Here is a 24,607-nt window from a genome sequence, read left to right on the forward strand (position 1 = left end):
ATGCAGATCTCCTCTAGAGGAGCAGTGATGTTTTGGGGCTGTTGCTGGGCAACACGGACTTTCAACTCCCTCCAAAGATTTTCTATGGGGTTGAGATCTGGAGACTGGCTAGGCCACTCCAGGACCTTGAAATGCTTCTTACGAAGCCACTCCTTCATTGCCCGTGCGGTGTGTTTGGGATCATTGTCATGCTGAAAGACCCAGCCACGTTTCATCTTCAATGCCCTTGCTGATGGAAGGAGGTTTTCACTCAAAATCTCACAATACATGGCCCCATTCATTCTTTCCTTTACACGGATCAGTCGTCCTGGTCGCTTTGCAGAAAAACAGCCCCAATGCATGATGTTTCCACCCCCATGCTTCACAGTAGGTATGGTGTTCTTTGGGTGCAACTCAGAATTCTTTGTCCTCCAAACACGACGAGTTGAGTTTTTACCAAAAAGTTATATTTTGGTTTCATCTGACCATATTACATTCTCACAATCTTCTTCTGGATCATCCAAATGCTCTCTAGCAAACTTCAGACGGGCCTGGACATGTACTGGCTTAAGCAGGGGGACACGTCTGGCACTGCAGGATTTGAGTCCCTGGTGGCGAAGTATGTTACTGAAGGTAGGCTTTGTTACTTTGGTCCCAGCTCTCTGCAGGTCATTCACTAGGTCCCCCCGTGTGGTTCTGGGATTTTTGCTCACCGTTCTTGTGATCATTTTGACCCCACGGGGTGAGATCTTGAGTGGAGTCCCAGATCGAGGGAGACTATCAGTGGTCTTGTATATCTTCCATTTCCTAATAATTGCTCCCACAGTTGATTTCTTCAAACCAAGCTGCTTACCTATTGCAGATTTAGTCTTCCCAGCCTGGTGCAGGTCTACAATTTTGTTTCTGGTGTCCTCTGACAGCTCTTTGGTCTTGGCCATAGTGGAGTTTGGAGTGTGACTGTTTGAGGTTGTGGACAGGTGTCTTTTATATTGATAACAAGTTCAAACAGGTGCCATTAATACAGGTAACGAGTGGAGGACAGAGGAGCCTCTTAAAGAAGAAGTTACAGGTCTGTGAGAGACAGAAATCTTGCTTGTTTGAAGGTGACCAAATACTTATTTTCCACCATAATTTGCAAATGAATTCGTTAAAAATCCTACAATGTGATTTTGTGGATTTTTTTTTCTCATTTTGTCTGGCATGGTTGAAGTGTACATATGATGAAAATTACAGGCCTCTCTCATCTTTTTAAGTGGGAGAACTTGCACAATTGGTGGCTGACTAAATACTTTTTTGCCCCACTGTATGTATCATGTTTTATATTAATATGGTTTGATTCCAGCAAATGATGCTCATTAATGTATGCAGAGGTCATAGTCTCATTAAATTCTGGAATACCAAAACTCCTCCTACCAATTATGCAACAATGCCAATATGGTGATTTACAGTTGCTGGTGTTCTAAAGCCTAGTGTTTCATTTCCCCTTTAATGGAGGAAAGGAATGCGGTGGGCTGGAGGCTGCACTCTCTCACACTCCCTCTTTCCTTCTCCTCTCGCCCCCTCTTCTTCTCACGTCAACAGAATCCCCACAAATGAGATATTTCCCCAAGAGGAAAGGCTGCGGAGCAAGGTCTTCCTCTGTTTGTCTGTCTCTCAAATGCAATGGAAGGCTCTGGGGTGTTTTCTCTCTTTCGTATCTCTGTCACTCTCTTTCGCTCTGTATTTTCTCAACTTGAGTTTTAGGCTGGAGGGAACCCGTGGTGAATTGTTCTAATGAAAGAGACAGAGGAGGGGGAGAGAGTAGGAAAGAGGGAAGAGAGAAAGGAGAGGAGGGGAGAGGGCAAGGGCATCCTTGACTGCTGAAAAGAAACAGCGAGAAATTGGGTAGAAAAACAAGAAAGACTAGTTGGAAATGAAAACAAAACATCTCCAATTAAGGGAAACTTTAGTTTCCTGGTCATGGACATTCAGTCACAGTCTCTGTTGTGAATGGATGATGAATTACCTTCGCTTTTCCCTTTGATGCTAAACTCCTGCAGTTTCTACCACCTACATTGTCTTCCTCTCAGTTCTCTACATGCGTGCATATCTGCCTGTCCGTCTGTGCCGGTGTACGGCACAATATGTGTGTGTGTGTGTGTGTGCGTGAGTGAGTGGGAGTGCATTCATGTGTGTGTGTGTGTGTATAACACAGCAAGCTTGATGTAGAGAGCATCTCCCTGTCTGGGCTTAGAGACAAGAAGCCAATAGATATTTGGAGCCAGCCAGGCCTAACTAGCTGTATTTATGATGATATGCAGGCAGGTCACAATGTGATATCTCTCATCAATCCACCAATCGTGTATCGATCGGCTTGGTCTGCGGCCAAGTAGCGCTGATGGATGACCGAGGCAGCCACTCTGACAGCAAGCATGTCCAATCACACCAGTTGGGGATGAGTTTGCATCACACCAATCAAATCAGCCGCAGCAGCCCTAATTTTTATCACTGTCATTTCGACAGTGATGCATAATGCAGAGAGAGAGGGAGAGTTGCCAGCCAGGGAATGAGAGGAGCTCTGAGGCAGAGGAAAGAGTGAACGAAGGGGGTGGTGGAGAAAAGTAAAGCCCCCGAAAACAAGTGGAAAGCTCTTAGGTTTTCCTCCCTGGCCTAGCCGTGTGAACCCTGGTCCCAGTGTTGTGTGTTCGTTCTCTCTCTCTCTCTCTCTCTCTCTCTCTCTCTCTCTCTCTCTCTCTCTCTCTCTCCCTCTCTCCCTCCCTCTCTCTCTTCCTCTCCCTCTCTCTCTCTCTCTCTCCCTCTCTCTCTCTCTCTCTCTCTCTCTCTCTCTCTCTCTCACCCTCTCTCTCTCTCTCTCTCTCTCTCTCCCTCTCTCCCTCCCTCTCTCTCTTCCTCTCCCTCTCCCTCTCTCTCTCTCTCTCCCTCTCTCCCTCCCTCTCTTCCTCTCCCTCTCTCTCTCTCTCTCTCTCTCCCTCCCTCTCTCTCTTCCTCTCCCTCTCTCTCCCTCTCTCTCTCTCTCTCTCACCCTCTCTCTCTCCCTCCCTCTCTCTCTTCCTCTCCCTCTCTCTCTCCCTCTCTCCCTCCCTCTCTCTCTCCCTCTCTCTCTCTCTCTCTCTCTCTCTCTTCCTCTCTCTCTCTCTCTCTCTCTCTCTCTCCCTCTCTCCCTCCCTCTCTCTCTTCCTCTCCCTCTCCCTCTCTCTCTTCCTCTCCCTCTCTCTCTCTCTCTCTCTCTCTCTCTCTCTCTCTCTCTCTCTCTCTCAGCTTTTTTAAATTTGTTTTTACGCATACTCTTTATTTGACCTTCCTGTCTCTGCCTTGCTAAACGCTAATAGATTGCATCCTTTCTCTGGAGGTTAAATCGGAACAAATCAAAACTCTCATCCTTTCGTGTTTTTTTTCTTCCATCCTTCCCTTTTTTTCTTTCTTTCTTTCTATTTTTTCCCCTCCTCCTCTATCAAGTTGAAGTGAATAGAGCATCATTGTGCCTTTTATCTCAGAAAGGCGATTGAGTGAGGCCCAAGACCACAGAAGGTAATGTTGTCTAGTATTGAACTGCATAGAGCTGAGGAAATACAAAGGCTGGGGAAGGAAAGCTGAGGCAGTGCAACAAAGGAAGAGTGCTACAGGAGGGATCTAACCTTGTCTGGCTCTGATGTTCCTCTTTCTACTTTGTACTGTAACACCGCCAGCCTTACCCATTACTGGCACCAAGCCTGTCTGTAACTCAGTCTCTACTTTCCTCTCTCACTCAGGAGAGATACATATGGGCCAGTCGGAAGTTCAAACAATAACAAAGTGTCCACCCTGCCACTTGTTTATATGGACTTTGTTTACAAACATTGGAGTAAAACAAGCGTACATTTGGGGCTCTGATGGGGTATGAACTTTGAACTAAGCTCATTAAGCATACTTCAAGAATCAATGGCTATACAGTTATTATTCATTAATTAACAGTCTAAAAATGTATATAGAAACTGCAGATTGCCCCTTTAAAGTATCTGGAGAAAGTCTGTGCATAGTGCTGTAATAAGGGCTCAGAATACGTGCTAGTTGGCTGGTAGGGAGAGAGTTTGAGAAACAAAAGACACCGACGAGGGCATGTGAAACTTGAGCAAACTCGGACTGGACTGCAGAATCGTATTATAGAGCAGTAGGTTAAGGTGTGAAGTCTGCCCCACCTCTCTTACCTCACCCCCTTTCCCTCCTCCCTCCCCCTCCATCCCCAGTTGGTCCTGTCGGTGTGCCAGGGTCGGGTGATTACCGACACTCTCTCCCAATTAGGGGCTGATTATTTCGGTGTGCTCTAATTGACTGGGGAGATATGTAAATGGATGTCATTTGGGATGATAAAGGCTCTGCGGTGCAGGATGCACTGCATTATTTAGCCGTGTGGCTGCTATGTGCGGCGGGCGGGCGGGCTGGGAGGCAGTGGCACGGCGTGAAGGATGTGGCGGGTGCTTTAATTGCTGAGGAGAGAGAGGTTAAGCTGAATGAGCAGTTGAATTAGAAATGAGGAATTTGGCTGTTTTAATGATTTCTATATTTGATGTTCCCCCTTTCTCTTTCAGTTCTTTCTCCCTCTCTGGAGTGAGAGGGGGGGGGGGCTGAGCAGAGCTGAATACCATACATAAAAGCATCAGTAGATGCAATGAGTGTAAAACAAATAGGTGCGTAGGGGTGGGGTGAAGGGGTGGAGGGGAGTGAGAGTAGTCTGCTTGTGCATTAAACCAGTTAAGAACCTTTGTGGTTAATAAGAGAAAACATTTCAACAGCTCAGACAATAATGAAGCCACCCGCTTCTAAATGGAAGACGGGTACATTTAAATAAAAAGGGTTTTGGCGGTATACAAATGTCCCAGCCGCGATAAGACTGCAGGGGGGTTTGTGTGGTGGCAGCCTCGACCTCGATATACAGTAGGGTACAAACATTTATCCAGCGAATTAAAGGTTGAGCTGTGGAGGGGTACTTTATTGTAAGTCATTATTCAGAGAGACAGTGAAGCAGTGCGTTAAGTGAATAGGGCCGGCGTGTGTTAAGCACTCGTCCTGCTCGGCCCGGCTCTATCGGACTCTGACGTATTATCAGGGGGAATCATAGTGAAACGCAACACTAATCCATTGGTTTGGAGACAAGCGCCACCAGATTTGGGCCTCTTTGCAGGCTTACCGGTAATAGGGCTTCAAACGGGTCCTCCAAACAGACTCTTCATATCTCCACAATACTGAGGCTTAGAGAGGGATAGTTATCACTCTGCAAGCTGCCTATTGGTCCAACCACAAATAACACTAATGGGCTAGTTTTAGCATTAGTGCTCTCACACACACCATATGGAAACTCAGACCAGGCGGTAGGCTGTCTGGCAGCCGTATAAGCCTGAGGATGGTAGATTTGCTCAGGGCATGCGTATGGACAGTACAACAAGGAGACATTGGCTTCTAGGGGGATGTCTTTAGATGTATGTATTCAGAAGTGAGAGAACTTGGGCTAGAAACCTCATTACGTTATCTACTAGCATCTAAAGAGGACATGTGCTTTTTGCCTGTGTGTTGTTGGTGTTGAACATCTAGACCGGGTATTCCCAAACTGGGGTACGCACAATTCCATCAGGGGTACGCCAAATAAAATGTGATTCACATTTTTTCTTTTTTCTTCACAATTTCAAACAGTACATTTATATTTTCCAATGGTGCTATACATTTGTGTATAGCACCAAACAAAACATTACAATTTGAAAAATAAGCCACAGGAGTTTTTTGAGTGAGAATAAAGACGACTTTTGAGTAGTAAGACATGTATAAAAGCAACGGGTGAGCTACCGAGTGGCTAGGACAGGGAAGCCCCATACTATTGTGGAGGACTCAATTATTGCTGCTGTAGCAGAAATGGCTGGGACAATGCTGGGGGAAAAGACCAAAAAAACTAGACAGACAATTTCTTCATCAAACAACACTGTTTCACGATGCATCAGTGACATGGCAGGAGATGTTTTGAAACAATTACTGCTTCGCATACAAGCCAGTGAATTATATGCGTTACAGCTGGATGAGTCAGACGTGGCAGGCCTGGCACAGCTCCTGGTATATGTCTGTTACATTTATGGGGGGTCAATTAAGGAAGACATCCTCTTCTGCAAACCACTTCAAACCAGGACAACATGAGAGGATATTTTTAAAGTACTGGACAGCTTTGTGATAGTATGTGTTGGTATCTGTACTGATGGCGCAAAAGCCATGACAGGGAGACATAGTGGAGTGGTAACGAGCGTGCAAGCAGTCGCTGCCGACGCCACTTGGGGACACTGCAGCATCCACCGAGAGGCTCTTGCTGCCAAGGGAATGCCTGACAGCTTGAAATATGTTTTGGACACTACAGTGAGAATGGTTGACTTTGTTAAAGCAAGGCCCCTGAACTCTAGTGTATTTTCTGCATTATGCAATGATATGGGCAGCGACCATGTAACACTTTTACAACATACAGAAGTGCGCTGGTTATCAAGGGGCAAAGTATTTACATGTTTTTTTAAATTGAGAGACGAGCTTAAAGTTTTCTTTACTGACCATTTCCACGTGTCTCACCGTTTGCATGATGACGAGTTTCTCACACGACTGGCCTATCTGAATTATATTTTTTCTCGCCTGAATGATCTGAATCTAGGATTACAGGAACTCTCCGCAACTATATTCAATGTGAGGGACAAAATTGAGGTTATGATTAAGAAGGACAACATGCAGGTCTTTCCATCATTGTATGATTGTGTGCAAATGAACTCAAGCTTACGGACAATGTCAAATGTGATGTCGCGAAGCACCTGAGTGAGTTGGGTGCGCAATTACGCAGGTACTTTCCCGAAATGAACAACACAATCAACTGGATTCGTTATCCCTTTCATGCCCTGCCTCCAGTCCACTTACCGATATCTGAACAAGAGAGCCTCATCGAAGCGGTTCTGTGAAAGCAGTTCTGTGAAAATGTTATTTAATCAGAAGCCACTGCCAGATTTCTGGATCGCGCTGTTAAGACACATTTGCAACCACGTACCTATGTGAGAGTGGATTCTCGGCCCTCACTAGCATGAAAACTAAATACAGGCACAGACTGAGTGTGGAAAATAATTTAAGAGACTCTCTCCAATGCAACTCAACAAAAACTCACACTCATTATTATGTTTAATAAATGTATCGTATAGTGTGTGTGTGTGGCAGACTTACAATGATGGCAAAAAAACTAATTTGAGAGTGCGCTGACCCTGCTGCTAGAGGGGGTACGCAGCTGGAGGTTGAATGTTTGAAGGGGTACAGGACTATAAGAAGTTTGGGAACCACTGATCTAGACAGTTGTTTTTGTTCTAATGGTAGTAGTAGTAGTGGTAGTATTATCATGTCTGTCCCTGTGCTTTGTGCAGCCAATGTAGTTGAATAAAAAAGCTGATATTGCTTTCTCACACTGTGTCTCTGCTGCAACTTTAGAGGCCCCGACAAAGATTGTTCTCTCTCGGCTTTTGTTTGAGACAACAAAGAGAAAAAACACTTGCTTGAACATAAAATAAATGGGATTTGAAACATAGTAATGTCCCTCAGATTGGCTCCAATAGTCCTGATGTGGTTGGCAAAACTACCGTCTGTGAAACACAGCCATGTCCCTCAGATCCTAGTTCCTAATATGTTGCCTGATCTGGAGATATAGACAGGGATAGGAGTTCATGACCAGAATACTAGTGAATTCTGAGTTCTGCTCTTGGTCGACTTGGTTTAATCGCTGGTGTTATTGCACAAACACGTCTCTGAGATGTTCCATTATGACAGAAGAGGGCTTGGGCTTGGGTCGTCATGGCACCCAGCCAGCTATGGAGATGTGTGGTAGATTATGACTTCCCATCAATGCCAACCTCAAGGCCACGACAAAATAGACAACAGGCGCTGAGACATTGAGGAGTGAGGACAGTGGAATGACTGTTGTCTGGCCCATAATGATCAGAGAGTTGTCTGAGCAAAGAATTCTGTCAATCAGCAGCATGCCCAGGTGGTTTGGAGCCTGTGGCATACCAGGCAAGACCCTTTAGATCATTGAAATGAATCATCATAATTTCCACTACAATCACCAGTATCATCACCATCATCACCACAACCACCATCACCATCATCAGCATCATCACCATCATCAGCATCATCATCATCACCATCATCACCACAACCACCACCATCAGCATCATTATCATCATTATCACCACATGCACCACCATCATCATCACCACAACCACCACCATCATCATCATCACCATCATCATCCATCATCATCATCATCATCACATCCACCACCATCATCATCATCACCACATCCACCACCACCATCATCAGCATCATCACCACAACCACCACCATCATCATCATCATCACCATCATCGGCATCGGCATCGTCATCATCACCACAACCACTACCATCATCATCACCATCATCATCATCATCACCACCACATCCACCACCATCATCATCACCATCACCACATCCACCACCACCATCATCAGCACCACAACCACCATCATCATCACCATCATCATCACCACAACCACCATCACCATCATCATAGTCATCACCACCACCACCATCATCATCATCATCACCATCATCACCACAACCATCAGCATCATCACCACAACCACCACCATCATCATCATCACCATCATCGGCATCGTCATCATCACCACAACCACTACCATCATCATCACCATCATCATCATCATCACCACCACATCCACCACCATCATCATCACCCTCACCACATCCACCACCACCATCATCAGCACCACAACCACCACCACCATCATCATCATCACCATCACCATCATCACCACAACCATCAGCATCATCACCATTATCATCGCTCTCTCTCTCTCACTTGCTCAGCTTGTTTCCATCCCATGCAAACACATGTGTACACATCTCTCTCCCTAGCCTGTCTGAGCCTATGCCAGACCTGTACTGTGTAGCTGGGAGTGTTATCATTTCGTTAGTCTCTCTCCGTCTCTGTATGTGGTATTTAATAGCACCTTGAGAAGGGTATTACAGTGAGCTCTCTACATGGGGCATCCCATTACCCTCCACTCCCCCACTCCCTCCCTGACACACAACCGTTCAGAAGATAATTTGCATGGCATTTCAACTCAGGGTTTGGGGATGAAAAAACATCTTACGTGTAATAGCATTTCCACTTAAATTCCACTGCTCCGTAGAAAGAGGCAGCAGCAGCGCAGCAGTCCGAAGGCAGTAACGACTGTGGGTCCATGTGTGAGAGAGAGAGAGAGTCCCCAGTGGGCTCACAACAGACAGCCATTAACCCTAATTACAGCTGTCATCATTCTATTTACTCAGAGAAAGAGAGGAATAAGCCTTCTGTACTGTAGGAGTCCACTAAATCAGTTTTAAATACCAGTGGGTACAGTGGTTGAGGCTTTGATAGCAACATCATGGGTAATTAACATTGGATCTTTGCATTTTAAATGCAACTTTTCCCCTCCATTAGAGTTTCCCCTCTTATGTCACTGCAGGCACTTTGAATATCAGCATTGGTCCTTCTCACGCCCTGTGTGAGGGTGTCTCACCAACTGGAAAGAGTGAGAGAGAACCCTCCCCATCCACACACCAACCCTCCACCATCCCACACCCTCCTAGCCCACCAGTCTCCCTGTCTTCCCCACTGCTATGGCTCTGTGACTGGGCTGAGTCAGCAAGCCTGTCTGGCCTGGTGGCAGGGTGTTGGCAGGAGGGTGGCAGGGGGACACTGGGGGTGGCAGCTGTAGTGGCAGGGGGTGGCTGGTGTGTCCAACAGCAAGGTGACACACTGGACAGCACTGCCCCAAGAGCCTCTAACCAGAGTTGACAACACCAGCCCTGCATGGCCCCAGCACTCAGCTCCGGTCCCAGCTAGCTGCAGTCTCTGACCTCGCCCTAGCAGCAACTACAGTCCCATCCTCTGCCCTACTACCAGTCCCAGCACTACCCTACCACTTTTGTTAGTGCATGTGAGAAAGCCTCCCCTGCCCAATACAGTCATGCATGCTGGTTCACCCTGCTTTAGGCTTGAGAAAGCAGTTTGAATATGTGCCTTGCAGTATTGTGTGTGAGGAAGTTTGAGGGTCAGGGCTCTCTCTCTCTTCCTCTGGTCCACAGACAGGAAGCTCTGGTGTGTTACCTGACTCCTCCCTGTCTAGACAGTGTGACCAGAGAAACCTGGCTTGCCCGGCTGGCCCAATCTGCCTGTTCCTTCCCTTCCCAGCAGCAATCACTAATACACATCTCTGCCCAATCAGGGGGGACATCCACCAAGACCCACTGCTTACTGAAGGACAGGGGGATTTCTCCCACTCAGTCAAAGCATGTTAGTCTGGTGGTATGTGCGTGTTTGTACTGTGTGTGTTGGCTCGGCTGTCCCCTCAGTGCCCCTGCCTGTCTGAGTCTGACAGGCTGACAGCCTCAGAGAGGGAGAGAGAGATGCCAACATCCCAGAGGTGAAGGGTCACAAAATACTGCCTCTCTAACGTAGTGTGAAACATCTAGATAGGAGGTCATTACGTGGGGGTCTGGCCATCTCAAAATAAGTGGTTATTATCACCTCAATATTTTCTGATTATTACAATTACATGCTTCAGAAGCACATTAAGTGATACAAGATGCCAACTGGGAGTAGTTGACAGCTATTTGGAGACTCAATGCACAGAGCAATTTGTAGCAGAGAGGCAATAAATTGGATTTGGGCCACTTTGGAATGGGCCCCAGCTAGCTTGTTGGGTATTTGGACGGGTGCTGGCTGGGCTGGCTGTTCGCTGCTGTAAATATCACTGTGGAGAGTGTGGAGGAGGAAGCAGCATCTGGGGCTTCTTCACTGTTCATGTGTGGAAGAAGCTGGTCTTATGGGCTCTCTCAGTCAGAACACTGTTTAGATGTGGTCAACCATTAGTCTAATCCAAACCGGTCTGTCCTCAAATCGTTCAAATTAATTATATGCTTTTCTGCCCAACGATTATTGGAGAACTGGCAACTGGCAGGTAATGTAATTATTCACAGTGCTTTCCCCGTTTTTAATTGGCTCTTAGGTTAACAATTTGTTGGATGTCACACTGGATTCACCTGTTTGGAAAGCTGTCGCCATGGTTTCCCTGTTTGCAGGACCCCGCTGTGTCAAATGGCACACATCTGTGGTGACCTGTGACTGCCTCCACAGAAGAGAAAGAGAAAGAGAAAGAGAGAGAAAGAGAGAGAGAAAGAGAAAGAGAAAGAGAGAGAAAGAGAGAGAGAGAAAGAGAGAGAGAGAGGCCTGTTTGTCACCAGGAAATCTGCTTAATGGTGCTCATTTTAGAAGCAATGTTATACATACTGACAATATGCCGTAATGCTTTAGTAAACAAATCCTTCAATCACCATGTTCTGCTTTAGTAAACAATTGATCACAAAATACATACCATACTTGTGAAAGGACCATAGTAGTTTGGTTCATCTTCAGCTGTTACCATTAAAACAGTATTTTCACTTGGCCATTTTAGGAGACACGTGAGAGGTGGCTGTAGTAAGTCTAGGTAAAAGGTCGTGACACACACACACACACACACCATCTACCTCCCTCCCACTCTCTCTCCCTTCACCCTCCTCTTTTATCAGACTATAGTTCTGCAGTTTGTCAGCATTAATAGGGGATTCCCTGGAAAATATTCAGATGGGGGAATACCCTCAGCCAGTCAGTACCCTCCCTCCCTCCCTCTTCTTTCTCTCCCCACAGGGGACGTGTGTAACATGAACTCCCCCTGAATACTGGCCCATCATACACATCACATAGAACAGACTGTCTGACCTACACCATCAAGGCACTACTGCTCTGTTTCACAATGTCGTGCTTGTTCAAATACACAGAGTATACCAAACATCAGGAACACCTTCCTAATATTGAGTTTCACCCCTGCCATCAGAACAGCCTCGTCGGGGCATGGGCTCTACAAGCGTTCCACGGGGATGCTGGCCCAACTTGGCAACAAACCGGTGCGCCTGGTACCTACTACCATACCCCGTTCAAAGGCACTTAAATATTTTGTCTCCCTCTGAATGGCACACATACACAATCCATGTCTCAATTGCCTCAAAAATCCTCCTTTAACCTGTCTCCCCTTCATCTACACTGATTGAAGTGGATTTAACAGGTGACATCAAGAATGGGTCATAGCTTTCACCTGGATTCACCTGGTCAGTCTGTGTCATGGAAAGAAGCAGGTGTCATTAATGTTTTGTACACGCAGTGTATATTATAGACAGGGTTTGGACAAAATACATCACAGCATTGAATAGGATTTGCCCGTCATTGTACTCACCTACCATCTCCTCTGTTCCAGGACCTGTCTGGTGCCATAGACGACCTCCCTACAGGGACGGACGCTGGTCACAGTTCAGCCGTCAGTGCTACAGGCTCCACCAGTAGCCAGGGGGAGCAGAGTAACCCGTCCCAGTCACCCTTCTCACCCCACGCATCACCCCACCTGTCTGGCCGAGGCAGCGGCCCATCGCCCTCTCCTGTTGGCTCCCCCGTGGGCTCCAACCAATCACGCTCCGGCTCTGGCCCAATCTCCCCAGTTAGCGGCCCAACCACAGCACAAGGTAAGCCTACAGGGTTACTAAGGCAAATCATTTCACAAAAAGCATCCCTGAACATCATACCGTCTGTTCAAATATCCTGTTCAGGTATGATGACACCCTGCAGGAAATTGATCAGAATAATGATGTTCTTTAGAAGTGGCCATTTCAAGCTGACCCATTTAGCTGATCAATCTAGTTTCCTTGGTCCCCTTTCTATTGGAAATCATTTGTCATTTATCTTCATTTTGAAAAATATTTTAGATGCACAGATACAGATGGTTGCTGTTGGCCTCTGTGTTCTTCCTTTCAAAACAGGCCTCCAAAATAAGACAATAGCAGATGGCTGTGTCCCCCTAGAGGAATAGCAGAGCTTTAGTTTAGATAAACAGTGAGGTAAAGGAATGGGAGTGTGTTGGACATGCCTTGGACAGGCCAGAGTGACACAAGGCTATGAGATGTGGACGTGACCCTGTCTGCCTGCCCTCCCCACCCCTCCTCGTCTAACCACAGCCTCCGCTGCTCTTCCTGATTGAGGCCTGACCGGCACGTCTGCGGCTCTCAGGCCTGTCAATCACGCTGACGAGGCGGGACAAATGCGTGAGCTCCTGAGGCAGGCGGGTTGTTCCGGGCGGACTGAGCTTGTGCAGGAGTGATTGACACTAATGAAAAAACAGGACAGCCGCTCCCGAGGCGGACGGCAGGAAATGCTGAGAAATCCGGAGTGAGATGGCGAGACGGGAGGTGGATCTCATCGGAGGGACAGGTGTGATTAATATAGTATCAATAAATATTCTCCCATCATGCGAAAACACATCCTCATAGAGACAGGATCTTAGTCTGCTAACAGCTGCTAGGGTTTACCTATTGTAGCTCATAATAATGGCCGGAACGGAGCAAATGGAATGCTATCAAACACCTGGAAACCATGTGTCTGATACCACTGATTCCGCTCCAGTCATTACCACAAGCCTGTTCTCCCCAATTAAGGTCTCACCAACCTCTTGTGGTTTATACTATCACTTCTAATGAGAAATACCAGCACCAGGCATAATACTGTGTATTCGAGGGAGAAACACTGAGTACTAATGTTGTTGTGATATGAAGAATTGATGACTTTCTCCTTCCTAGCAGGTCCTAGTTGTGTGATTTATCTTACCTGCAACCTGCCTCCTTTTTAAACATACCAATAAAAGACATCTGCCTCTGTGCAGAATGTGGCTGACTGGCTGTCCCTAGCCCTCGAGTTCAAGGGTCACTCTTCCATAACAGTGACCTGGAGGCGCAGAGTAGCATGGTCCAGTCTGTGGAATTGTCACTGGTCAGGTCTGCTCTACTGCACGCCACTGCGCTTTGACCGTGATGTGACCGGGTCTGTGGTTTATCGCCCTCAGATGGCGGCTGTCAGGTCTGCCTCGGTTACCGGGACAATGCACATGTCACACGGCCGAGCGCTCACGGGACACTTGTCACCCCTGACAATGGTCAGAGAGGAGAGCAATTTCACAGTGTCAGCCTTTCATCTGTCTGTCACACACACTATATATACACCTTCACACACACTCATTAACACACACACTGACTGACAGTGCACATGCAGCGCACACCAGATAAATGCACATGCTCCCACAAACACACTTACACAGGCAATATGCATGCACACAGACGCTGCACATTAATTTTGCATGGACACACACACTATCATCTCAGTGATAGACAGTACAGACAGAGAATGGTGTGTACGAGACAATCACGCCTACAGAAGGACATATTGATCTTGGAGTCGTAGAAAGCCTCTGGTTCCCCTGGCGTCCCGCTTTTCATTTCCTCTCTCTCTCTCTCTCTCTCTCTCTCTCTCTCTCTCTCTCTCTCTCTCTCTCCTGCAGTTTCTCAGTCTCTGTGAAGCAAAATAGAATAGACTGTAAAATGATCTTGGGTTTCCTGGCATTTGGATTCTCCTCGAGCCAGGAGGAGGCACACACAGCAAATTGATTTTCCTGTTGCGCTAGATTTGTGACAGTCATAGCAGAAATCACATTGCTCAGCACCAATGTCTCTAAACCAATTCGGAGCACCCCGCATTTTTCGGGCTTCGGGGGACGCAAACGGCATTACTCTCATCTGTATGCCAGGCGGAATGGGATGCGCGCTGAGGAAATCCTTCAGTCGCTCTGAGCGCACTCAGTACACTGTGAAGGAGAGACTTTGGGGCTTCACGAGACACCCAGCGTCTCGTCACTCAACAATATCTCTGCATCTCTGTCCACTGCTGGTTATCAAAGCCTCTCTCTCTCTCACAGTCTCTAGTCCAACATCGCAGTAGGGATGTAACTAGTGATCCCTCATCCCCTCTCTCTATGATTCTGTTCACTTTGATGCTTGTATGTTCTGTTGTTCAGGGGTGTTGACAGACAGTGTGTCCACCCCATTGACAGACAGTCTTAGGGCGTCACAGCCTTTCTCCTTGTTGTCTCTCTGATCACCATGGTGATGTAACCCTGTGTGTGTACGGGCCTCAGGGACCAACTGATGAAACTGCCCTTTGACCTCTAAGACTGTACTGTGCAATGCAGGAAATCTTTAACTTGGATTTGAAAAAGGCATCGTAAGTTTGTAATTTCCACTTTGAAATTTAGACTTGATTTTCCATTACGAAAAATGTATCAACCCCTACAAAATGTCCACTATTTTCCTGCTATCGCAAACTAGCTCAAATTAACAAACTTCATCGGTAGTAGGAGAGTGACATTCTTTTAGGAATATTTGTGTGTGTGTGATGGTGTTTTTGTCACATAAGCCAGACACAGGGTCAGCCATAGTAGTACGTCGCCCCTGGAGCAAATGCTGGTTAAGTGCCTTGTTCAAGGACACACCGACAGATTCTTTCACCTTGTGGGCTCGGTGATTCAAACCTGCGGCCTTTTGATTACCGGCCCAACGCTCAAACCGCTAGGCTTTCTGCCACCTTAGTAAGTGTGTGGTTGTATATGAAAGCTGCAGAAGATCCACTCACTGTTGTATTACTACTAATGGACGACAACCTCACTCCCTGATGACCCAACACTGCCACTGCTTGAGCTGCCCGCCTTAGAAAATCAAACGCCTTTCTCTTATTCTCCTCCAAGGTCCATCAAGGTCCATCTAGCATAGCCACAGCACCACTCAATCCCTCTTCTCCCCCAGCCCTCCCCCAGCCCCACTCAATCCCTCTCCTCCCACAGCCCCACTCAATCCCTCTCCTCCCCCAGCCCCCAGCCCCCACCCCCCCAGCCCCACTCAATCCCTCTCCTCCCCCAGCCCCCCCCCAGCCCCACTCAATCCCTCTCCCCCCCAGCCCCACTCACTCCCTCTCCTCCCCCAGCCACACTCAATCCCTCTCCTCCCCCAACCCCCCCCAGTCCCACTCAATCCCTCTCCTCCCCCAGCCCCCCCCCCCCCAGCCCCACTCAATCCCTCTCCTCCCCCAGCCCCACTCAATCCCTCTCCTCCCCCAGCCCCCCCCCAGCCCCACTTAACCCCTCTCCTCCCCCAGCCCCACTCAACCCCTCTCCTCCCCCAGCCCCACTCAATCCCTCTCCTCCCCAGCCCCCCCCAGCCCCACTCAATCCCTCTCCTCCCCCAGCCCCACTCAACCCCTCTCCTCCCCTAGCCCCACTCAATCCCTCTCCTCCCCCAGCCCCCCCCCCCCAGCCCCACTCAATCCCTCTCCTCCCCCAGCCCCCCCCCACAGCCCCACTCAATCCCTCTCCTCCCCCAGCCCCCCCCCCAGCCCCACTCAAACCCTCTCCTCCCCCAGCCCCCCCTCCCCAGCCCCACTCAATCCCTCTCCTCCCCCAGCCCCCCCCACAGCCCCACTCAATCCCTCTCCTCCCCCAGCCCCCCCTCCCCAGCCCCACTCAAGCCCTCTCCTCCCCCAGCCCCCCCCCCAGCCCCACTCAATCCCTCTCCTCCCCCAGCCCCACTCAATCCCTCTCCTCCCCCAACCCCCCCCCAGCCCCACTCAATCCCTCTCCGCCCCCAGCCCCACTCAATCCCTCTCCTCCCCCAGCCCCACTCAATCCCTCTCCTCCCCCAGCCCGCCCCCCCCAGCCCCACTCAATCCCTCTCCTCCCCCAGCCCCCCCCCACAGCCCCACTCAATCCCTCTCCTCCCCCAGCCCCCCCCAGCCCCACTCAAACCCTCTCCTCCCCCAGCCCCCCCTCCCCAGCCCCACTCAATCCCTCTCCTCCCCCAGCCCCCCCCACAGCCCCACTCAATCCCTCTCCTCCCCCAGCCCCCCCCTCCCCAGCCCCACTCAAGCCCTCTCCTCCCCCAGCCCCCCCCCCCCCAGCCCCACTCAATCCCTCTCCTCCCCCAGCCCCACTCAATCCCTCTCCTCCCCCAACCCCCCCCAGCCCCACTCAATCCCTCTCCGCCCCCAGCCCCACTCAATCCCTCTCCTCCCCCAGCCCCACTCAATCCCTCTCCTCCCCCAGCCCCACTCAATCCCTCTCCTCCCCCAGCCCCCCCCCCACAGCCCCACTCAATCCCTCTCCTCCCCCAGCCCCCCCCCCAGCCCCACTCAAACCCTCTCCTCCCCCAGCCCCCCCTCCCCAGCCCCACTCAATCCCTCTCCTCCCCCAGCCCCCCCCACAGCCCCACTCAATCCCTCTCCTCCCCCAGCCCCCCCTCCCCAGCCCCACTCAAGCCCTCTCCTCCCCCAGCCCCCCCCCCAGCCCAACTCAATCCCTCTACTCCCCCAGCCCCACTCAATCCCTCTCCTCCCCCAACCCCCCCCAGCCCCACTCAATCCCTCTCCGCCCCCAGCCCCACTCAATCCCTCTCCTCCCCCAGCCCCACTCAATCGCTCTCCTCCCCCAGCCCCCCCCCCCCAGCCCCACTCAATCCCTCTCCTCCCCCAGCCCCCCCCCCAGCCCCACTCAATCCCTCTCGTCCCCCAGCCCTCCTCCTCTCCGCATCCCTCCTCTCCCCAGCCCTGCTCCTCTCTCCAGCCCTACGCCTCTCCCCAGCCCTCCTCCTCTCCCCAGTCCTCGTCATCTCCCCAGCCATCCTCCTCTCCCCAGCCCTCCTCCTCTCCCCAGTCCTCGTCATCTCCCCAGCCCCCTTCCTCTCTCCAGCCCTACTCCTCTCCCCAGCCCTCCTCCTCTCCCCAGCCCTCCTCCTCTCCCCAGTCCTCGTCATCTCCCCAGCCCTCCTCCTCTCTCCAGCCCTACTCCTCTCCCCAGCCCTCCTCCTCTCCCCAGTCCTCGTCATCTCCCCAGCCCTCCTCCTCTCTCCAGCCCTACTCCTCTCCCCAGCCCTCCTCCTCTCCCCAGTCCTCGTCATCTCCCCAGCCCTCCTCCACTGCCTCATTGACTTCTAAAGATGTGATTGAAGCTTTCTGACGAGCGCTTGCTTTGGAGAGTGAACTGTTCATCTGTGCCCTCTTAAAGTGCTTCCAGGGCTAGAGGAGCTTCTGAAAGGTCATGGCGAGTCACGGTGTGAGAGAGAGCATCTTCGGATGGAGGGTGAGGGAGGAGGAAGGGTACAGACTTGTCAGGTCAGTCGTGGGTACCCCCCCCCCCCCCCCACACACACACACACTGCCCCTTTCTCCTCCTCTCAGTCTTCCTCCAGTGCTCCACTAGCCAGCCACATTAGCTTTAATCATAACGCATGTAGACTTAGGGTAGGGGGTGTATCTATGGTAATGAAGATGTTGCAGCAAACACAGCTGATAGACTGGGTTCTGTGAGGTCTGGAAAGATCAAAAATAAATCATTGAACCAATGGGAGATGCAACTGAGCATCTATGTTGGCTTAATCACTCATAGCCGAGGCGTAGTCCTATTGTGATACAGTACAAGGAACAAACCAAAAAATGCAGACGCAAAACATTGCTCTAGACATATGCTACGGCTATTAGATGTGAAAGTTAGCCCAGATCCCTTCGTTTTAGTTGGAGTGTGGCGCAGCATTAGTGAATGTACATCCAGTGGTAGTTCCAATGGCCAGTCCCTCAGTGGCTGTGTGTGTGGAACACTGCCTCTGGCCGTCCCTCTGTCCCCTCCTGAGCCAGAACAGCACTGGAGCATACTTCCCACTGAGTCCCCCTCTTCCTGTCCTATGTCTTCTTCTTTCTCCCTCCCTCCTTTCCTCTCTCTCTCCATTTCTCCACACCCTTCGGTCTTAGGGAGCTTGGCCTCCTGATGGTTGGTACAGTACAAAGTGAAACTGCTCTAGGATAGCCTGCCTGTTAAAAGGAGAATCAAAATGCTAGCTTGCTGTATCGGCCTTTTAGAGAAATCCCGCTCTGTGCTGGGCTGGCTGGCTGAGTGGAACCTGGAGCAGTGTGCACAATTATTTTCCTGCAGCAGGCAGCATGGTACACTGGCTGGCTGTTCTGGCGCTGCCCCCCCCCCCCCCCCCCACCCTCTCTCTCTCTGTCTCGCTTTTACCTTAAGCTGCACTTTTCCTCCTCCTTGCCGTACCTCCCCCAGCCCAGCTCAGCGCTAGCTTAGTAATGGGGTCCATGGGAGAGCGTTTTCCCGCCCCAGCACTTTCCCCCGCCTCCTACAGGGAGCGGTAACTCACATTTGACGGTAGCCCCAGGTTGGAAAATCATTGACTTATGCTCATTGAGACCTAAACCACAATTATTGCCACCCGCTGTTTACGGCTTACAGACCGCAAAGACACACTAGCATTACCTTGCCTGTGTGTGTGTGTGTGTGTGTGTGTGTGTGTGTGTGTGTGTGTGTGTGTGTGTGTGTGTGTGTGTGTGTGTGTGTGTGTGTGTGTGTGTGTGTGTGTGTGGGTGTGTGTGTGTGTGTGTGTGTGTGCCTGCAGGGTGTATTCTACCAACCTGGGGGGCTACTGAACAAGCTCTTCTCCCTCATTCTCCTGTCAGTCCAGTAGCACTCAGTGCTATTAATGAACTTACTCAGAACGGCTTCTGTTCATCCAACTGTGTGTGTGTGTGTGTGTGTGTGTGTGTGTGTGTGTGTTTGTGCACATCTCCCTTTCATCATCAAATACAGTCCTCAGTGGGTCTGAGCTGATCGGTGAATCTGCATGGGATGCACCACGCACTCAGAGGCTTAATATTGGTAACCCTGAAAAACAGAGAGGAATATGGCCACAAGTACCCGTGTGTGTCTTTGAACTCAGTTCAGTGGCATTTACGTTTGAAACTCTTCAAAAAAAGCTTCAAAGAAGAAACCCCTCTTCAAAGGGACTTGCGTTGCCCTAACAATCCTTGCCGAGGAATATTTGAAAGTTTATTGGGTTTTAGTGGTCGCATTATCTAAAAATGCATGAACTCCATTGCTTTTGGCCTTTCACTTTCTATCGTGGGAAAAGTTGTTCTTGTTAAACATTTCCAAAATGGAAATTACAATAATTTTTTATTTTACTCCTGAACCACTTCAAAGACACTTGGCTCTCATTTGTAGATATCTTATTCTCCTTCCTCTTCACAAGTAGTGGTGGGTTTTCAAACACGCAGTTACTTCCTCTCTAACTTCTGTAGTGAGATAATGCAGCATACTGTGCCCATATACTCTTAGTTCATCCACAAACTTCGTTATGCTTTAAATTTACACTGTTTGTGTGTACATGTGCGTGCATGTACATGTGCGTGTGTATACGTGTGTGTTCCCGTGGATGATCCTGACCTGTGAGTAACAGCTAGGTCCTAGGTGAGAGCGATAGTGAGGTGTAAATTACTCCTGATGCTGTTTGAGAGAGAAGGGGAGAAGGAGAGGGAGAAGGATAGCAAGCCAGCCATTGTGCTCCGCCTGATTGACAGAACTTTTAATTGTGTTCTGGAGCACCTGTGGATGCCCACCCCCCCCAACACATTCCCTTTCCTTGTGCCAGTAACAATACAGAATCACTCCTGTTGTGGAAAAAAGCCTCCAACAGTCACGTCTTTCAAGCTACCCTCCACATGCTATAGTCACTTTCGGTTAGCACAAGCAGACATGTGAACAAACACCCTAATGTTGCCAGTCATTGGTAATAAAGATGCTGTGTTGGAGAGGCAGAGGGTTGGGGGATTAAGGTAAAGCCTGCTGACATTTAAACCTGCTTCTCTCTGCAACGGAGGCAGCGCTGAGGCAGGAGGCTGAGGAGAAAAGCCTCCTGATCGTTGAATTATTAATCAGACTCGGTCTTACACGTGCTGCCAGGCCTTCTGGACTGTCTGTTTGTTTTATTCTCAGATGATTATTCAATGGAGCTCATTAAAAAGGAAGGTGGAGGAGAGGAGAGGAGAGGAGAGGAGAGGAGAGGAGAGGAGAGGAGAGGAGAGGAGAGGAGAGGAGAGGAGAGGAGAGGAGAGGAGAGGAGAGGAGAGGAGAGGAGAGGAGAGGAGGAGAGGGAAAAGGAGAGGAGAAGAAAGGAGAGGAAAGGAGAGGAGAAGAGAGGAGAGGAGAAGAGAGGAAAGGAGAGGAAGTGATTTCTGGTACTGAATTCCATTCGTCTTGCCCTCTTCTACTTTCTATCCTTTTCCTCAGATCTTCTACTTATCTCCCTACTGTACTCTCCCCTCCTCCTCCCTCTTTCCTCTCACCTCTTGTCTTTTTCCTCCCCTCCATAGGCTGTTGTCTCCCCCTCCTCTCTCTCTCTCTCTCTCTCTCTCTCTGTCTCTCTGTAACTACATAGGGATGAAGAGAGTGCAGTGGAGGATAGAGGGTGCTACTCACTATGCATGCCCTCACCCCCACTGCCATCCCACAGAAACACACACCACCCTCCCACCCGCTCAAACATGATGTGACAACTGTAGCCCATTGTAGCCCCCTCACCAACTGCAGCAAGCCTGCCTAGCTGAGAGATGAGATGGGCACGAGGGTAAAGGTGACCTTGCAGAGGGGGTGTTGTCACGGGTCATTGGGTCTGTAAACGTCTCTAATGTGCCCCCGATGCGACAACCAAAAATCCACCCTCCGAAAATATGTGCTGATTGTGGTTAGCCACACAAGGGCTGAGCCTGTCCACCCTGCTTTTCCCCATATTCCCCTAGCCCTCTGAGGACCGGGGACATGACTCTTCATGCCCCTCCTCTTAGTTTACCCCATGTCTTCCTCTGGCTGGCTGGTGTGTGTTCTGAGGCTCCCAGCCACTGGTGTGGTGGAGGCTGAAGAGAGTGATGTCCTTTTGTTATTGTAGTGTTAGTGCTGCATGAGGTTTCGCTCACTCGCTATCTCTGCCAAGAGTTGCTGCTGGAGCAACTTGTGGTGGTGGTGTGTGTGTGTGTGTGTGTGTGTGTGTGTGTGTGTGTGTGTGTGTGTGTGTGTGTGTGTGTGTGTGTGTGTGTGTGTGTGTGTGTGTGTGTGTTGTGTGTGTGTGTGTGTGTATGTGTGTGGGTTTCTGTATCTCTGTGTATGTAAGTGTTAATGTGTGTATGTGTGGGCAGGCGAGTGGATGGAAATGTTGTTTATGCAGTTTATGCAAAGAAATTACGTTGACTTAATTGGGTTTGTTTACATGGAGTGTGTGACACCTCCAGTCATGTATTTCCCACTGTACACAGTGACCATCTCATCTGTGCTCTATGTATCGCCCTCTCTCTCTCTTCACACGTACAGCACAGAGAACAGTGTGGGCTCCACATAGGGCGTCATGTACACTGAACAAAAATACAAACACATTTTATAGTCAAATATAAAAATGTAAAGTGCTGGTGCCATTTTTCCAGGTCACAGAAATGTTCCATACACACAAAAAGCTTATTTCTCTCATATTCTGTGCACATATTTGTCTACATCGGTTGTTGATGAGCATTTCTTCTTTGCCAAGATAATCCATCCACCTGAAAGGTGTGGCATATCAAGAAGCTGATTAAACAGCGTGATCATTACACAGGTGCACCTTGCGCTGTGGACAATAAAAGGCCACTAAAATGTGCAGTTTTGTCACACAACACAATACAACAGAAGTTGAGGGAGCGTGTAATTGGCATGCTGACTGCAGGAATGTCCACCAGAGCGGTTGCCAGAGAATGAAATGTTAATTTCTCTATCATAAGCCACATCCAACATGAGAATTTGGCAGTACATATAACCGGCCTCACAACCGCAGACCACGTGTATGGCATTGTGTGGGCGAGCGGTTTGCGGATGTCAATGTTGTGAACAGAGTGCCCCATGGTGGCGGTGGGATTATGGTATGGGCAGGCATAAGCTACGGACAATGGACACGATTGCATTTTATTGATGGCAATTAGAATGCACAGAGATACCGTGAAGAGATCCTGAGGTCCATTGTCGTGCCATTCATCTCCATGTCTCAAGGATCTGTACACAATTCCTGCGATCTTGAAAATGTCCCAATTCTTCCATGGCCTGTATACTCACCAGACATATCACTCATTGAGCTGGTTTGGGATGCTGTGGATCAACATGTTCGACAGCGTGTTACAGTTCCCGCCAATATCCAGCAACTTTACACAGCCATTGAAGAGGAGTGGGACAACATTCCACAGGCCACAATCAACATCCTGATCAACTCTATGTGAAGGAGATGTGTTGCGCTGCATTAAACAAATGGAGGTCACACCACTGGTTTTCTGATCCACGCTCCTACCTTTAAAAAAATATATTCCCAGTCATGTGAAATCCATAGATTAGGGCCTTATGAATGTCTTTCAATTGACTGATTTCCTTATATGAGCTGTACCTTAGTAGCATCTTTGAAATAAGTTGTAGCATGTTGTGTTTATCATTTTGTTCAGTGTAAATATACTTTAATTTGCTGTTCATTTTTGGTTCTGTTTAAAGTCAAAATCAAATCAAATGTATTTATATAGCCCTTCGTACATCAGCTGATATCTCAAAGTGCTGTACAGAAACCCAGCCTACAACCCCAAACAGCAAGCAATGCAGGTGTAGAAGCACGGTGGCTAGGAAAAGGAGAGCATTAGCCACACATTCCCCATATTTTGGAACAAAATGTTGTTGTCGTGAATTATTTCCTTTTATCTCCATTGGTTCAAGCCTTCAGTAGCAGAGGGAGGTGAGGGAGGTGTACCTGTTTTACCTTCCTCTGGGTTAAATCAATCCACAAACGTCCATCTTCCGTTCCCCTAATCAGCCCCACTGGTCTGTAATGGGTTTCTAATGCACAAGAGGAGCATCAGGGATCAATACACCTTGATGGCTTTGTTTATATTAGGATTGCCCTAATTACACTGCTTCCATAAGAGATCCACACAGTGATGACTGGTTCTATGTTGCACTGTACTGAGAGACATTTTCATAGGCACACATGCTCCTTTGCTATGTTATGTGGGCCTGTCTATATGGTCTTTTTATAAACCCGGGACAAAGCCTTTTTAATTGAATAACCTCGGAGGAGGATGAAATGTGGATAGAGGAGAATAGAATTAGACAGAGACTGAATCCTTTACCTGTGTGTCCTTCTATAGTAGAATATGTCATTTCAGGGCAAAAACGGATGTTTTGAGAACAATTATTTGTTTTTGACTCATCTCACCTTGGGCTTTGGGAAAGGATGAGGAATCCATTTCAGCCAAAGCGTTTCATTGTTGTTAGATTAAAATGAAGGTAACTGTCACAGATGATACAGTACAGCAGCTCGGCCTATGCTTTCCGTCAGTTTACGGAGTGGTGTTACCCTAAAACATGTCCCCTCACTTTTTGTGCTGATAATATGTGTCTCACTGCATTCTGTCCCCCTGTGTTTCTTTACAGGGTCCCAGATGGCCCCCCAGATCCCCGTCAACACGTCGGATGTCCCTCACTCCCCCTTGACGCAGTCCCCCATGCCTCAGGAGAGGGGTAAGTCTGACCACAAAGTGTGTGCGTGTGTGTACATGCATATGTGTGTGTTTGTGTGTGTGTGTGTGCTTGCTTGCATGTTTGTGTGTTCTAGTGTATTGTGTGTGCGGTAATTGCAGATTAGCTCTAGGTTAGTGCCCACCTGTGTGTTGAGTAGAGCTGTGGATCTGGGCTGAGTGGAGCAGGAGCGGGGGGGTCTGAGGACAGAGAGTTAAGCCTCTTACAACCCTGGCTATGG

The 24,607-nt window shown here is 49.0% G+C and overlaps 1 protein-coding gene across 4 annotated transcripts in view; it reads left to right on the top strand.

Annotated features, from left to right (window-relative positions):
- LOC109903937 (AT-rich interactive domain-containing protein 1B) overlaps positions 1 to 24,607 on the top strand; it is a 230,646-nt gene that overhangs the window by 148,954 nt on the left and 57,085 nt on the right. For all 4 annotated transcript variants that reach the window (XM_031788275.1, XM_031788277.1, XM_031788276.1 and 1 more), the window contains exons 5-6: positions 12,349 to 12,610; positions 24,283 to 24,369. In XM_031788275.1, coding sequence (XP_031644135.1) covers positions 12,349 to 12,610; positions 24,283 to 24,369 — 349 coding nt within the window. The remainder of the gene's footprint in view (positions 1 to 12,348; positions 12,611 to 24,282; positions 24,370 to 24,607) is intronic.

This window comes from Oncorhynchus kisutch, linkage group LG14, assembly GCF_002021735.2.
Source record: "Oncorhynchus kisutch isolate 150728-3 linkage group LG14, Okis_V2, whole genome shotgun sequence".
In the NCBI taxonomy this organism is placed as follows: domain Eukaryota; kingdom Metazoa; phylum Chordata; class Actinopteri; order Salmoniformes; family Salmonidae; genus Oncorhynchus; species Oncorhynchus kisutch.